This window comes from Conger conger, chromosome 1, assembly GCF_963514075.1.
Source record: "Conger conger chromosome 1, fConCon1.1, whole genome shotgun sequence".
Taxonomy (NCBI): domain Eukaryota; kingdom Metazoa; phylum Chordata; class Actinopteri; order Anguilliformes; family Congridae; genus Conger; species Conger conger.
This window is the reverse complement of record NC_083760.1, coordinates 64483032-64498608: the sequence shown is the minus strand read 5'-3', so window position 1 is coordinate 64498608 and position 15577 is coordinate 64483032. Positions and strand designations below refer to the sequence as shown.

Below are 15577 nucleotides of genomic sequence, written 5' to 3'. Positions count from 1 at the left end.
GATGATTGTTATTATTATTATGCTTGAAAAACATCTGAAAACGAATCTACCTTTTAATCTGGAGTTCACTCTGTCCTGCAGGGGCAACTTTGACCAGGACTGAATCCCTGTAACACAGGGCATAAGGAGGCAGGTGCAGGATGTCACTCCTTCACAGGGCACACACAGACACACACTCATACTTGCAAATACATGGCTTGGACACACATGTGGTTACATGTGTAAATCCAGCCCATATATGGGGAACAATTTAGAGATGTCAATCAACGCAGCACGTCTTTGGATAGTAGGATGACACCTGATCAAATGCAAGAAGAACATACGGACATAGGACACTGATTCAAATCCTGGACCTTGAGGCAAGAAGAAGAAAGGACTGCGCACGGCAGCAACAAGAACCCTTTACCGACAGAAAAAGTTTAAATTTAAGCAGCGTTGCAGCTTGTTGGCATCTGAAGCCCAGGTACTTTAAAAAAAATTCCCTTTTTTACTACTTATTCCAGACTTTTCCATTATTCCCAGGCCCCTTTTCTGAGAGTTTGTGTAATTGTCCATCAAAAGAATTCACAAATATTCGTAATTAATTATTCCCGGAGTCTCTTCTAGCTCTTCGATCGCACCTGTAGCCATGATCAGCTCTTGATTTTCACTCAACCTACCCACAAACAGAAGACTTGAGGAAAGTAGCATTACAGCAACCATCCTCAAGACAACACATCCCTGGCATTATGTGGACTCCACCAGTAATGCTGCTGACGACCTCACCCAAGGCATGGCCTCAATTCAGCAGGCTACACAAAGTGGACCCAAAGCCCGCATTTCTTGTGAAACCCCTATGTCATAGCCCAAAGCAGCTCACATTGGTGATGCAGCAGAGGTAAATGAGCATGAGAAGAATATATTCTGTGGTGCTATCAGTCTCACGTACTCTTGTCATTGGATCCACACCATCCAACTTCAAAGTTGCTGATCCAAGACAACTCACCTAGGTCTTAAGCGAGATCATGTAAACGTACCCAATCCCAAAAATATCAGTCAAACTGCACAAGCGGTTGAATGTGGTAAGCAAACCCAACTCAGCTGAAAATGGCCGACCAGCCACCAGCACCCCTGCCTACAGACCAGCATGGACCATTTTGCGCCATTCGAAGTAAAGATTGGAAGACGCACTGAGAAGCGGTCGGGCATTATCGTAAAGTGCATTACCACAAGGCGTGCGCAGCTGTGTCTTCGTGCTGCCAACATTCTTTCTTGATGGACCTCATTTCATCAGGCACACCATTTGAGCCAATTTAAGAGCAGGGCACTAATTTCAATGGTGGGGAAAGGAAGATATGAGAGGCATTTGCAGAACTCAATGCTGACCTACAGTTGTCCAAGCAGAAAATTGCCTTGTGCTTCAAGGCTCCAGGTGCACCATACTTTTGGACGTCTACTGGAATTCTCATTGTCTGGGTTTATGGCCTAGTTAAGTTTTACTTGGCACCAAATGGCAGCTAGAGTATTCCAGTAAGTGGCTAGCCTACATGTTAATCTTTGATTGTTAACTTTACATTCATCAAGAGAGTATGCTGGCATTTAACTAAATCAGACCCGAAGTTTAAATTATTTCATTATATTAATTTTCTAAAAGTGTGCGACTATTCCATAGCTGGAGAAACACAGAAAGCTCATGGTGCAGCATTTCACCCATTGCAGTCTTATGTACATGGAATTTATTGTTTATTTTCCATTGCAGATCACACAAACCCATACCCGCCAACCAGATATCTTCATCCATATGTATAACCAAATTGCAGAAAATGTAACTTGCCATCCAATGCCTTGTGCTGTGCTGTCCATTAAAGAAAGGACAAATTGATGCCGACTCCTGTTTTAGTGTTCCTACTGATACTCTAGGGCAAACAGTACTCCACCTGCACCAGCCTAAAATAACTTATCCATACAAGTGCTCTGAATGAATCCCATGTTCTGACACTAAGCATTCGCTTTATTGTTTAAGTTGCAGATGCGTCAACTTAATGATTGGATGTGTTTTAGGTTATGAAAATTGTATTGCCTAACATTTTTCTTCCACCCTTAAGACGGTCGACAAGACATAATGACAACTGCAATTGTGTTAGTTAACACCTCCATCCACATTAAACTGACCCACGTGATTTTTGTGTGTCGAGGCTTGAAAATTGCAATCCTTAAGTACAGTGTGTTCTTTTTTTTTTTAATAGTCAACAACCTTCTGTCGTAACAAGTCAATGATACGGCGTTTGGGAACCGTAGTATTCTCTGTATTGAATGCAACTTCATTTGTGATGCGCGAAGTATACGTGCTTATAAAAAATGACTAGCTTGTATTCGGGTAATATAGTGATCATCTTACACGTTTCTCTAAAGTTTGATGATTTCGACGGTCCAACGCCTTAATTATAAACCGGCAGATCAATGTTCCCACCAATAATAGCGCTGCAGAACGCTTCCAAAAAAAACTGCTGATTCAGCAACGCCAAAGTAAACATCTGCCTTCCCCAAATTGAGCAAATCTCTAAATCTTCATGTAAATCGGATGTACGTATAATCAATACCAGATTGGGAATGTAGCGCAAGCGGCACTCGGTTTATTCATCGTCTGGTTATATTATAGTGCCAAAACGTCCATAGATAAATAGCCTACAACTTTTGAAGAGAAGTTCATTTGGAACTTCGACCGTTTAACCCAAGTAAACATTTAAACGCACCAAGAGATAATAATGGCTATTAAAGGCTCAGCCATCTATACCCAGCGCACAAGCACACAGCATGTAGGTTGTAACAAAATTATATAGCCGTGTCTACAGTAGCCTACTTGTGTTGTGGGGTTACGTGCTCGACTTTACCATACATTGCACAACAACCGTGTACACTTATCTGGAACAGAATAACATAATCTTTCGTAAAAACGCAACTGACCTAAAACATTAGTGGATTTAAAGATAGTCCCTGGATCTTCGCACGTAGACTACAAAAGCCCCAAACCACCTATTTAAGATTTTAACTTGGATAGCCAACTAGCTAAGAAGCACCCTTCAAAACATTATCATCAACATTTTGTAGGTAGCCTTTGACTTCATAGTTTATCAATTAACAGCAATCCCTAGTAATTTCTGAAACATCTACAACCATGTGCATGAAATTAATAATGGTCGACTTAATTATATAGTCAATACACAGAAATGTGGCAAACAGGTAGATGGGCAGTTCATACAACCCACCCGACTCCTAAACCCCCCGCTGAACTTTCAACCAGCCGCAACTTGCACAACCAAACTGCGTTTCATCTCCACAGACAAATTCACAGCAATCAAAACTTTCGCGCTGTAGATAGGGATCGTTGCAGTTTCTTCCCATTTAAAACATAGGACAAACCTCTAACTCGAGAAGGAAGACTCACCTTGAAGTCTTTCCGTGTGCAAACGATTAAACCACAGTAGACAAGCGTTTTTACTCGCGATGCAGCCTTCGACGAACGTAACTTCGAGCTGAACTCCTGTAGTCTCCCACGGCCAGATTCCCGCTGGACACAGGCAGCGTCCACAAGGTCCTCGCCCAGCTGACTCTCCGACACACGCGAGAGAACTCCACCTACTCCACAGGCACCTCCCCCCTCTTCACGCACACCCGCCAGCGGTCTCACCACTACGCTCTGTGGGTCTCACTGGCACCTCCCGGTCGGGTATCCAGGCTTCAACACCGGTCAACTGAACACTGCTTGAAAAACTGTACTTCGGTATCGTTCATTGCAAACCCCACCCATTCAATTTGAATGATGATTCGTAAAGAGTGCAAAAGGCCTCCCTGGGATCCAACACGCTCAAAATAATGAACCCACTTAAACGTGTTATAATGTATGCTATATTTTCCCAGTAAGTTAGTCTGGATAAAATGTACAGCTTTGCATAGTCGGGCAAATGGCACACTCCGCCTACCGCAAGCACACACCCCTAGTTATAACCACTGAGGTCCCGGCATCCTCTCACTCCAGAAGTAAACGGGGCATGTACAATTGTAGAACTGAACTTAAACGCACAAAGCGCGTGACAGTATTGGGCAAGCACTGCACGGCGTTACAAAACAAAAACAGTGCGAGGTACTGACGTCACTTTTTTGATAAGGTTGTCCTAAATCCTCCTAAAAATGACAGCCAGACTGACTTTAGTCATAACTCTTGTGTTTGTAAGCAAGATTTCATAAAATGATAGGCCTACTGAATGTGCATGGAATTTGACTTATGCTGGTATGTATATTTCATATTGACCATAAATTACTCCCTAGATTATTCACCCATGACTATAAAATACATTTCAAGGTATACATGAAAAATGCGTCTTTCTACAAACAAGATCGAAGATAGAATGTAGATCAATTGACAACAATCCAGTTTACTCTGATGTGCAAGTGGTGTTATTGATTTATTTATATTTGTCTGTTTTCACCAGCAAAGCTATTTCTGTTATGTTTACAGACAAAAAGAGAGCATGTGCTTCTGGGAAAGTGAGAGAAAGCAAGACAGTAGCTCTGTCTGAGAGACAAAGCAAAAGTGAAAGATAATAGTCTGAATTAAAGATAATCTGAATTAAAATCATCCCTGGTTCAAGTATGCTTAATTCATGTTATTTTTTTTAATAATAGGAAACCTTCCTGTATTCTGCTTTGCAAAGGGTTAATGGTCTGGAACTTTCTACAACTAAGGAAGGAGTGAGCCTGCCATCTGACAGTGATGGGTGAGAACAACAGCATCCCCATGGTGTGATCTTCCCCCAGAGCTGCAGGGCATTAAAGGGCTTTGTACACACAGTGCACCAAACCTCTCATTCCCTCTACTTAACATCATTTTTGCATCAATCCCATATGAACATGGTTTTGATCAACCTGCATGTGGTATACATTGATTGGGCACAGATGAGGGTTTCCCACCACTAGGGGAGTAAGTTAAGGACAGCACATTAAATATACATGATCTGCATAGAATTAGTACATACACAAGGTGTTTCTGTCTGCAGAACTGCTGCTCACTGGATGTTTTTTTGTTTTTTGCACCAGTCTTTGCAAACTCTAGAGACTATTGTGTGTGAAAATCCCAGGAGTTTCTGAGATACTCAAACCACCCTGTCTGTCACCAACAATCAATCCACTGTCACTTAGATCACATTTTTTCCCCATTCTGATGGTTGATGTGAACATTAACTTAAGCTCCTGACCCATATCTACATGATTGTTTTGCATTGCACTGCTGCCACACAATTGCTTGATTAGATAATCGCATGAATAAGTAGGTGTAATAAAGTAAAAAATTCCAAATAAAGTGATTGGTGAGTACATTCCTATGTTATGATTAATCCTACTTGTATGTTAACATTCTACACTATGGATTTCTTTACAATATGAATACACTTATGCATTATTTATGAAGGTGGGTGTTCTGCATTTCAATGTGCTGGCAGAAACAACTTCCTCTGTGGCTGATGTGTGGCCAGTCTTTTTAGCCGTAAATGATTACACAGAAGAGCGATGGCAACCTGTCCTACTGACACAGAGGAAATCACAGGCTATCATGTGAGGTGACTCACTGCGCTTGGATTCACAGCCTCCACAATAGACATCTTCTCATTTACTTTCTTTTCAGGAACTGACACACAGGAAGCCGTTTTACCCCTAATGTAATTCTGTGTTAATCTAGGTGGTATCTAAGCAATATCATACCAGCTATCTTTTCACTTTGAACAGCCTTTACACCTTTCAGATCAGTCCAAATGTTTTCATTGGTGCAGTGCACATTTTGAGGGCCAGAGTAATGGCATGCCCTTCGGTCATGTGTGAACAGGGTTATCTGTGTCCAGGAGCGACTCCTTTCACCGAGATCCTTCCCCCACACCATTGTGCATGCAGGGCATGTTCCACCCATGTTCTCAGTGGGAATAAATGTGATTTCCCTGAAATGTTTCTGTCTGTGGCTAAACATAGTTGCTCAGACCTGCAGCCCTGTCAGAGACAGGTTAACAGTTACAGTTGCAACTGCACTTTTGGAATGGAACCACTGACGACAGACGGGGCTCTCCTCCACATTCCTGAATGTTTAAGATAGGTAACGTACAAGCCCCATTTTCTTCTTCTGCACCTTGGCTCACTCATGGGCTGTCCTTTAACGGGGCGACTTCTGCCGAGATTTGCAGAGGAAGAATTGGTTGGCTAACTAGCAGTTCTATTTTTGGGCAGAAGCCAGTTCTGTTCTTGTAATCATTTTATGCGAGTTAAGATAAATAGGTCTAATTACTTTAGCAAACTCTTACAAGGCTTTCTGATCGATTGTCTGGACAGTTATTTATGTAGCTTGTCTGTTAATAATATAATTTGAAATAGATGTTCTGAAAAATCAAAGATCTAGTGCTGTTCCTTGTTTATGAAGCCACTGTTTGGGCAAGACTATGGAACAGTTAAAAAAATGGAGAGAACTGCACTGCATTTGTTGCAGTGCAATGCAACAATGCACATTGCTCTTGTGTCAAACTAGTCAAGCAAGGCAGGCTGATGTTTAATAAGCTGAATGTAAATGGAACAGAGCAGGAATGACTCCATTACGGTCTTCAGTGTTGGCTGTTATGTGCATACATCACTGAATACCACACTGCAGGAAGAAAGTCATAATAAATTCCAGAGTTAGAGTTATGGAGCTGTTGTGCTCTATAACTATAGCTGGGCTTTAATATAAGAAATCATTGAATGTTAATAACATGCATGTACTGGGCCAATCTGTGGTAAATGTTTGAGCCCATTCTGAAAGCCCTGTCCAGTTTTATCTCACCTCGTGGGCTGACATATCTAAGCAATGCATGGCTGTTGTGTGAGAAAAGTAGGAGCTGGTTGTAAAAACAGAATGTGCTGTACTGGGGCGGCAAGGCTAGCAGACTCTCTTCTTCCCACACTCTACACAGATGAAAGCAACAACAAACATCCCTACACAAAGTATTCAACACCCCCTGCAGCTTCCTCAAAGGAAGCAGCAACAGGAACCATTTCAAGCAGAAACTACACACTTGTGGTGTCAGAGAAAAGGCAGTCAAAGACATCCATAGCACAGATGGAGTCATAATGTACACTATAAAACAAATGTCTTAGGGCCGCTTTCATGGACTTTCATGAACTTAAGCTTAGTCCTGGACTAAATTGAGTTTGTATGGATAATCTCTCAAATCAAGGAATGGGCCTATTCTGTGTCTGAGAAACTGGCCCTTAATCTTCGAGAAATTTACTATATGCTTATGATAATACACATGGGGAATGCTGGCTAGCTGTTCACATCATTTCTCCTAATGTGGAAACATGACTGCCAATGCTTCAATTAGGTAAATTGTTGCCAAGCAGACCTTTAGATTGAGTAGTATCATGAGGATGTAGCAATGTCTTGGTATAGTACATTGAGGACGTACAGTAATTGTCATTGTAAAGTAGGGTGGTATGTTCCAGGATTGGAGAGTGGTGTAATAGTTGTAGAGTGATTGCGTCACCGGAATATGCAGTATGCATTCCCACAGAACCAATGGGCCTAAGGTTTATTATCTTATCACCTCCTATGAGTGGGTGCAGTCACACAAAGGTTGAGAGCAGGAACTAGGGTCACCTTTTGAGTTCAGTCAGTGATTTGTGTCACAACATGCTTTTGCGATTACAAAAAGGATTTATTGATTTCATAATTAGAAAGTGTAATTCTTCCACGTCCATTCAGTACCTAACAAAAAGCAATGCCCCGTATGATTTATAAAACAAAATTTAGCCCTTCAATTGATTTAACACTATTCTGTTACATCTTCAAGACCCTACATGTACATGTCATATAACTGAAAGCAATATATTATTCTTTTACAAAATATACATAATCTCAGGATATATCACCACATTCTGGTATAATCAATGAACATTTTTTTAGGCTATATGCAAACATAAAGTGTCCAAGCAGAATGGCTGGGGATTTTTATCAAGGCTATATTCAACAGTGCATATACAGACAGATGTGTGGCAAGCATTAGTATAGCTGAATGAGTGAATTCTCGTAGTGCTTTCTGAAAGTTTCAAATGTGAGCAGAATTAGTAGAAGCTGTAAAAAGTTACCGATGTGTACTTATGCAGAATAATAATTTAGCTGAGAACATGTAATAACATAAAAGTTTGAGCTTATGCCTAAGATAATTATATTGAGATGATGAAAGCAGCACAATAAATGCAACAACTGTACTCTAAGCCCAATCATGAAATCTGGTCATACTGGGCCTACCAGGGGCAACCCAGGGCCAAGATTCACAACAAGCATTTAGTAATTCATGCCTAATAACATGCCAAAGCATGAGTCATGTTTTTTCCCAGGTTCATTCAGTGTGCAATATCAATTCGACATCCACCAACTCCTGTGCAGACAGCCAGTGCTTCTTTTCACTCTGTGATCCAACAGGTGATCTGCACCATTACTGTGCTAGAGGTCAATGTTGGCAACTCAGGATTGAGTCTTTGATGTAGTTTTTGATGTATCAAAAATTAGCTTCATGGCCATATATTTGTGGCCAATTACCTCGGACAAGAAATAGCTTTTTATGCAGGTAAACATGGTAAACAGGAAGAAAGAAAGATGAAAAAAACGGGGCCAAAACAAGCCATCCATCTTGACATTAAATTCTAATGAAACCTAGCCTTGAAGAACCCCACAATTAATGTTCTCTTATGAAAGACCCCTCTAAGGCCAATCTGGCCTGTCATATAGCCTTCCGTTTTTACAAGTTTTATTAATGTGCCGATTCTAACTCAAACACTTCTATAGTCAATCTATAGTTACACTTCTTCATATCCATTCATCACTTCAATTTCAGACACATTATTTCAATACTCAAATAATGGCATGAGTAAATGCATTAGTAAGAACTCACCTACCAGTAATACTGCAATAGGCAAACTACACCACCCTGCCTACAACCAGGCAAAGTAATAGTTTACATAAATAGACAAAATTGATTCAATACTTAAGTCAAATGTACAACAAAAAAAAATCTCTAAATTGGAGCAAATGTTTCACATAAATAGTAAAACATTTAACTTCCATCAAATAGAGCAAGTAATGTGAAACGTGCAGATTTTCTCCATTCCCCCTTAAAAGAAATGCTTAACAAAAATAGCGCCAGAAAAACTTTTGCCGTACCCAACTACCAATTCGTTGCTGGACTTTTAGAGATTAGGTAATATATTGTACAAGATCACACATAAGTCTGACACCTTTTCTAAAGAAACGGATTTCAGCACTAGCTCTCCAACCATTTCTCTCATTCCCAGTATTAGCCAGTTTAAAAGGCATTCTTTCATCTGCTTCAGAAAATCTAAAGACTAAAGTATAACAGCACTGTATGTTTGGGCCCATTAGACTTGTAGTGTCATGATGCTGTGATTGGCAGGCAGATTATCAACCCATCTTTGGAGTTGCAATCATAAAACTGTAGATGTGAATATCCCTTGAGCAGGAAACACCTTGCACAAAATCAACATCAATTCTAAACCAGAAAAGAAAAAAATATGTTTTTTGCGCAATCATATATGCACAATCATTGGCACATGCGCTGCACAGCATTTCTATGACCAGAAGAGAAGATATACTCAAGGACACATACACAAGAATACAAAAAGGTTATTCATTGCTTCATTTGGCGTGTAGAGCTCCTCTTGGATGGCTGGGCTGGTGGCTGCAGATGAAACTCCAGAACAATCTTTAGTGCTCCTGTGGGGCAGGAGCAGCGGTCTGTATTATACCAAGTCTCCCATTGACCATCACTGTTTTAGTGGGAATAGGGACCTAAAGGGAGGACACAAATAAATAGTTACATAAAACCACTTCACAGCCTATTTACATAAACCTCTAAATTGCACTTGGAACATAACAATGTGCAAGAATTCCTTGTTCCTTTTAGTGTATTTTTCTGATGACAGAAAGATTCCTAACAAAGATTCATGATAGTCCCTTTCAGGAATCATGCAAAATGAACACAGGCCACCACAAAGAAAAGACGATGGTGTGAAATGTAAACAGTTCTCTTATTTTCTAGGGCTGCTGGGGGAACAGGCCCAGAAGCCTTTGTGAATGTTGTCCTTTCATGGGCACTGTGGCCTGTACACGGCCTCCAGTGAACCAACACCAGCTCTGAATTCATTCAATAATCTCCAGAGTGCATCTCTCCACTGAGGGAGTTTGAAATCTGCCCCAGCACACAGCCTTTCATTGGACAGGAGGTAGAGTAGGTTCTCTGGGGGTGAACATGTTGCGGCAGTGCGTGGGAGTACACGTGAGGAGCAGGAAATAGGCAGAGCCTTTGGGCCACTGTCTCCTGGAAATGCAGAGGAGACTGTATTATTTATGACCGGCTGTCTGCTGCACCAATATGAAACTTTTATGTCCAGCAGGCCATGTTAGGATAAGACGACTGCAAATGCAGAAGTTGAACCTCTACTTTCTTCAAGACCTAAATCCAGTTATTACATACTGACCTGGAAAGTCCTCTTTCCATTTAAGGCAGAAAAAACCTTCCTTTCACCCGTCTCCTCCGATCTACCTGTCTACCTCTGCCACCTATTTTGTCAGGCAATATTAATAAATAAATGGTCAATTATGAGTTAAGTAGGCCATCTCGATAGAGGACAGTCGGCAAGAAAATGAAAATGACATCGACATCTTTGGGTTTGTCACTGGAGGAAACGGAAGTGGAAATGATGCTAGTTCTGTACTGGGCTCAGAGATGTAGACCAGACAGTGGGAGCTTTGGGGAAATAGAGCAGACACAGCACTGGGTTCATGGGAGTGATGTAACAGCACTGGACTCATCAGGGCCTACGGTACCTTCTTCAGACGCTGGGCACCTGATCCGGACCGAATGGCCTCCAGCATGGCTTCACGGGCCTGCTCGGGGTTCACTGAGCTTCTCAGGGCAAGGCCAGGCTCGGGCCGAGAAGAGAGAGCGGGAGGAGGAGGGGGAGGAGCAGAGGGAGGGGGAGGGGGGGGAGCAGAGGGAGGAGGTGGAGGAGGAGGGGCAAAGAGAGGAGGAGGAGGGGGAGAGAAAGCAGGAGGAGGAAGAGGAGGGGCTAGGAGAGGAGGAGGGGATGTATCCCCGCTCTCTGAGCTGGTTTTCAGCTGGGTCTTCCTGTACTTCTCCAGCTCAGAGGCTGCTTCAGACTGGACCTGCACAGAAGAGCGGGGTCAGTGCAGCCTCAGATCGCAATCACCGCTGGCCTAACGCATCCCATCTGCTACGCCTGATCTCTGCACTCCTGTTCGCAGTGCAAGTCACTCCGGGTAAAAGCATCTGTTAAAAGTCAGTGAACTGAAGTAATGTAAAGCAGGACAGGAGAACATAAAGTAGACTGAAGACAAGAACAGGCCGTTCTGCTTAAGCTTGTCATGTTGCCCAATATCCCGGGTGTATCTACAACTCTCTAGAATTAACCCTGGTGTTGAACACCCCAAACGTCTCTATACGTACTACATTACACGGCGAGCTATTCCTCAACAACTCTGCCTGTGGAAAAACACACCCCAATATCAGTGTAGTTTACCAGTATAGAAAAATCTATAAGGTAGACCTCTTCACAGGGCCCCTCATTCCCCACACATAGGGTCTTTCACTGATTAACTCACAATTTATTAAAGCAGACTTTGGGATTGAGTAATAGATGAGCCATTCAGTCCTAGATTTTCAGAAAAATACCCCCATTAAAAACAATGGCAAACCAAGACAGGAAATGGTTACATGTGAAAGGGAGCTTCAAGAAAGTAAAAGTATTCAATCAGGGATTTCATATGATTATACATGGGATGACCACTTTATTCCATATTTAAAATATATTTCAGCCCTCGAATGCATAACTTTGCTGAGAGCCAATTACGACATCAAATGGCTGATAATCGACATTCTTGTTTAACTTTAAAAGTTTTTCATTTCTAAAACTGTAGAGCACATGAATGGAACAATGAGTAATCAAACAGCAGGAAATGCTCTGAATTCCAAATGCACATAAAGCCTGTTTTAAACAGGAAATCAAATGTTTACTGGCATTTCAAGAGAAAACACCATGCAACAATATGCTGTATCTAGAAGATCTGGAGGAACCTCTCTCTGTAAAAACTTAAAACATCAAATTTTAACTGTTTTTATTACATGACTGATTGCTAAGTTTCAACTTATCAGTTTGGATGAAATAAAAAAATAATAAGTCCGCAGTGTGGGCTCGTTTGTCTTCTTGGGACAAACTTGCATACAAAGCACTTTCTGGACATTTGACTATGCTTGTGAGGTTGCAAAAATGAAATATGCAGAGTCAGTAAAGTCAAGGCAATGCAATAGTATAGCTACCCTCTAAAGAATGTGTGTACAAGTGCAGACAGACAGGGGCCTTAAAATTGAAACAATATTTGAAAACTATTGTCACTGATTTATAAATGTTTATTCTCACAAAAGAGTCATTTGAGAACATCTGTGATGTTCATTGTGGGACATGAAATGACTGAATGAATTTTAAAAGCACTTATAGTACAGACCACATATCAATACACAATGCTCATATAAAAATGCCCCCCCCCCCCCCCCCAATCTGCAGAAACATGTGTGTCATGTGATTCATATATTCATATCCACTACAATTTATTATTTTCAACATTTAACAAAAATCACATGTCTGTCCAGTGAGAATATATGGTTATTTATAAAACACAGCTGAGAATGTTCTGTACATGTTTTTCTGGACAACAAAACTGCCCTTAAACTTACCTTCCTGAGTCTTGAGGTGTTGTTTTGAGCTCGGATTGCTGATAAAAGTGCTGAGTGTTCATTTTCAGGTTCAACAAAGGATGGTTTTTTCAAAGTGCTCTCTCTTGTAGTGTCAACTATCTAACAGAGGGTCAGATGGATAAGCGAAACATTAGTGAAGAACCCTTAAACTCATCCAAAATGACATACATCTGTACCAGAGAGCCCCCCTGATCCCCCTGAAACAGACAAGAACTGAAGGACACACTGCTGTCTTAACAAGTGTTTTAGTCTTGAAATTAGTCAAATTGTCTTGCCTCATTTGCAATCATTGTGTCTAGTTTAGCAAAGAAATATGATTTAAAGTCTAAATATGAAACAACAATCCTTGTTAAGATTGACTTATTTATTGGTGTTTGCAGAGCATCATCAGGGAAGATACTCATCATTCTGGTGATGTCTTTGAGTCTCAGACTTTAGGCAGTCATCGAATGCAATAGATTCACTATAGAAGTATTAAAAACAAAAACGTATTTAAGATTGTTAATTTTCCTATTATATTTGGTCCCCTAAAATGAGGGAACTATGTGTAAAATGGACTGTAATTCCTACATGGTTCTCCCAATGGATGTAAATACCCTGAAATAAAAGCGTTTAACCTTTTATCTGTAGTGGGACATAAAAGATGAGGAGCTATCTTTTAGACTCTCAAAATATGCCAAAGAACAAGAAATTAGCGGGGGAGGGGGGGGGGGGGGCACAAATATACACACAGAGTGCTGTGAAAATATATCATCTCTGTACTCCATTGCTCTAGTCTCTGTCTCTCAGATCTCTATCTCCCCGGCTCAGCTGTAGTCTGTGGTCTCTATGAAGTCTGTCTATTCATTTACCCTTTTCAGCCTCTCCTTCCCCTCGCCCATCTGGATTTGCTCCATCAGGGAGCTGTGCAGAGACGTCTCCTTCTGAGCCGACTTCAGAACCACGGGTTTAAACTTCTTCACCGGCCCGAATGGCCCAACCACTTCCGGTTCTGGCGGTCCGCAGGTGGCTGGCAAAGGGCCCGGTTTCTTCGCAAGATCTGGACGCACCCCGTCTCTGCCTCTTTGTGGAGGACACAAGTTATGGAGCGGTCTGGGGGGTCTGGTGAGGGATGCATCTGGTCGAGTGGGGGATGCTGGTATCTGCGCAGATGCACCAAGTCGCTTTGGGGGTACAGTGTTGCTGGACTGGGATACCTTTTGGGGTAAAGTGTTGCTGGACTGGGATACTCTGCTGGTTGGATTTGTGTCTTGGGAGCTGGCGTTTGTGGAGTCCTGTTTCGGCTCAGCAGCACTCTCTGGTTTCACTGAAGAGTAGTCTGGGAAGCTCAGGGAGCGTTTAGGATTCACCAACATGGTGGACTTGGTCTGTTTTGTTTGGAAGATCTCTGAAGACGTGCGAGTGTACGTGCCGCGTGTTTCTGCTCCATGTGAAAAGGCTTGATTGCCAGCAGGCTTTTGTTCGGACACAGAGAATCCGGTAGTGTTGTTAGTTTCCTGAATGCTCTCAGCTTTCCAAGCCGGCTTCCCAGTGTATTTAGCAATGGCAGAGGCCACATACTGACTGGACGTCCTCCTGGAGGGCTTCAGAAAGGACAGGTCCCTCCTCTGGTCCAGTTCAGTGGGCTTCATAGGCTGCTGTGTGGACTCTTGACTGGAAGGTTCTTTCTTGGCTAGCTGGTCGACAGCTGCCTCCACAACATCCCCCAAAGTTACTTCAGGTCTTTCCCTCCCTTTCCCACCAGTCGGAGGTGCTTTTATGATTTCAGGTTCTCGGTTTTTGGGAGCATGCCCCCTGCTGGAGGTGGCCGATTCCTGCTTCTCTGTGGAGCTCCAGAAGGCCTTGGCTTTCCCCAGCAGCGGCAGCTCGGAGTCACTCCCAGACTCCAGTGTTTTGCGATACTGGTTTTGGGAACTGTAATTATTCACCATGTTACCTTGTGCATCAATTCTAATGGCACCCATGACCAGGGAGCCTGCTGGCTTTTGGACCAGGGCAGGTTTGGGTGGAACGACAGTGAAGGTCTTCATGCCGAATCGAGAGGTGGTGCTCTGTGTGATTTTACTCTGGGCTGTTTGGATTGAGGCTGCAGCCTCATTTTCTCCAGAGCTCTCTGCAGGCTCCTTTGGAGTCAGCCCCAGGCTGCCGGGAATGTTCTGGAATGGCGTTTGTGTATCCGCAGGACAGACCTTCTCTTGGAGACTGCTTCCTCTCTGGGGCTTTGACTGGGTGTCAGTAGCCTGGCTCACAGAGCTCCTGTCCTTCTGCTCCCGGCTGCAGTTCAGACCTTTCTCAGGCAAAGAGACGCCCTGCACCTCATGGGAAGGGGCCTTGCTGGCTCTGCCCTGCCTGTCAAACGTGCAGGCATTGTTGTTCCTGTTTTCACTATGGCCATTGGGCTGATAAGAGCAGTTCTGATTTTCGCCGTTTGAGACTTGCGTGCTTTGCAGCAGTGCTGCTTCATATTCGGTCATGCTGTTCCTGTAGTCCTCAAGCACTTCGTCTATTGTTGTCACGGGAACCTCACAATCCACAACGGACACAGGGATGTCATTGAGGGGGGACCTGTCCATGGAAGGCGCACAGAGCTCACTGACTGACACGCTCGTTGTGCGGTCAATATCTGTGTTTCAGAAATGCAAAAGCAGGGAATAGGTCACTTGAGCAGTATCATATTTATACAGATATATTTATTCATGTTTATTTATTGGCCATATAAAACACTGATATCACAGATA

The 15577-nt window shown here is 42.6% G+C and overlaps 2 protein-coding genes across 17 annotated transcripts in view; both read right to left on the bottom strand.

Annotated features, from left to right (window-relative positions):
* grb10b (growth factor receptor-bound protein 10b) overlaps window positions 1-3988 on the bottom strand; it is a 65445-nt gene extending 61457 nt beyond the window's left edge. Inside the window, exons 1-2 of one of the 3 annotated variants that reach the window (XM_061218682.1) lie at window positions 3425-3987; window positions 51-107 (exon numbers count right to left, since the gene is read on the bottom strand). The gene's annotated coding sequence lies outside the window, so the exon portion shown is untranslated. Of the gene's footprint in view, window positions 1-50; window positions 108-3424 lie in introns of all 3 variants that reach the window. The other 2 variants (XM_061218690.1, XM_061218673.1) reach the window with 2 other exon arrangements.
* A 3697-nt stretch (window positions 3989-7685) lies between these two features.
* The window catches only part of cobl (cordon-bleu WH2 repeat protein), a 54551-nt gene continuing 46659 nt past the window's right edge, over window positions 7686-15577 (bottom strand). For all 14 annotated transcript variants that reach the window (XM_061248072.1, XM_061248063.1, XM_061248053.1 and 11 more), the window contains 4 exons: window positions 13691-15462; window positions 12819-12938; window positions 10895-11233; window positions 7686-9856 (listed from right to left, as the gene is read on the bottom strand). In XM_061248072.1, coding sequence (XP_061104056.1) covers window positions 9773-9856; window positions 10895-11233; window positions 12819-12938; window positions 13691-15462 — 2315 coding nt within the window. In that variant the 3' untranslated portion in view covers window positions 7686-9772. The remainder of the gene's footprint in view (window positions 9857-10894; window positions 11234-12818; window positions 12939-13690; window positions 15463-15577) is intronic.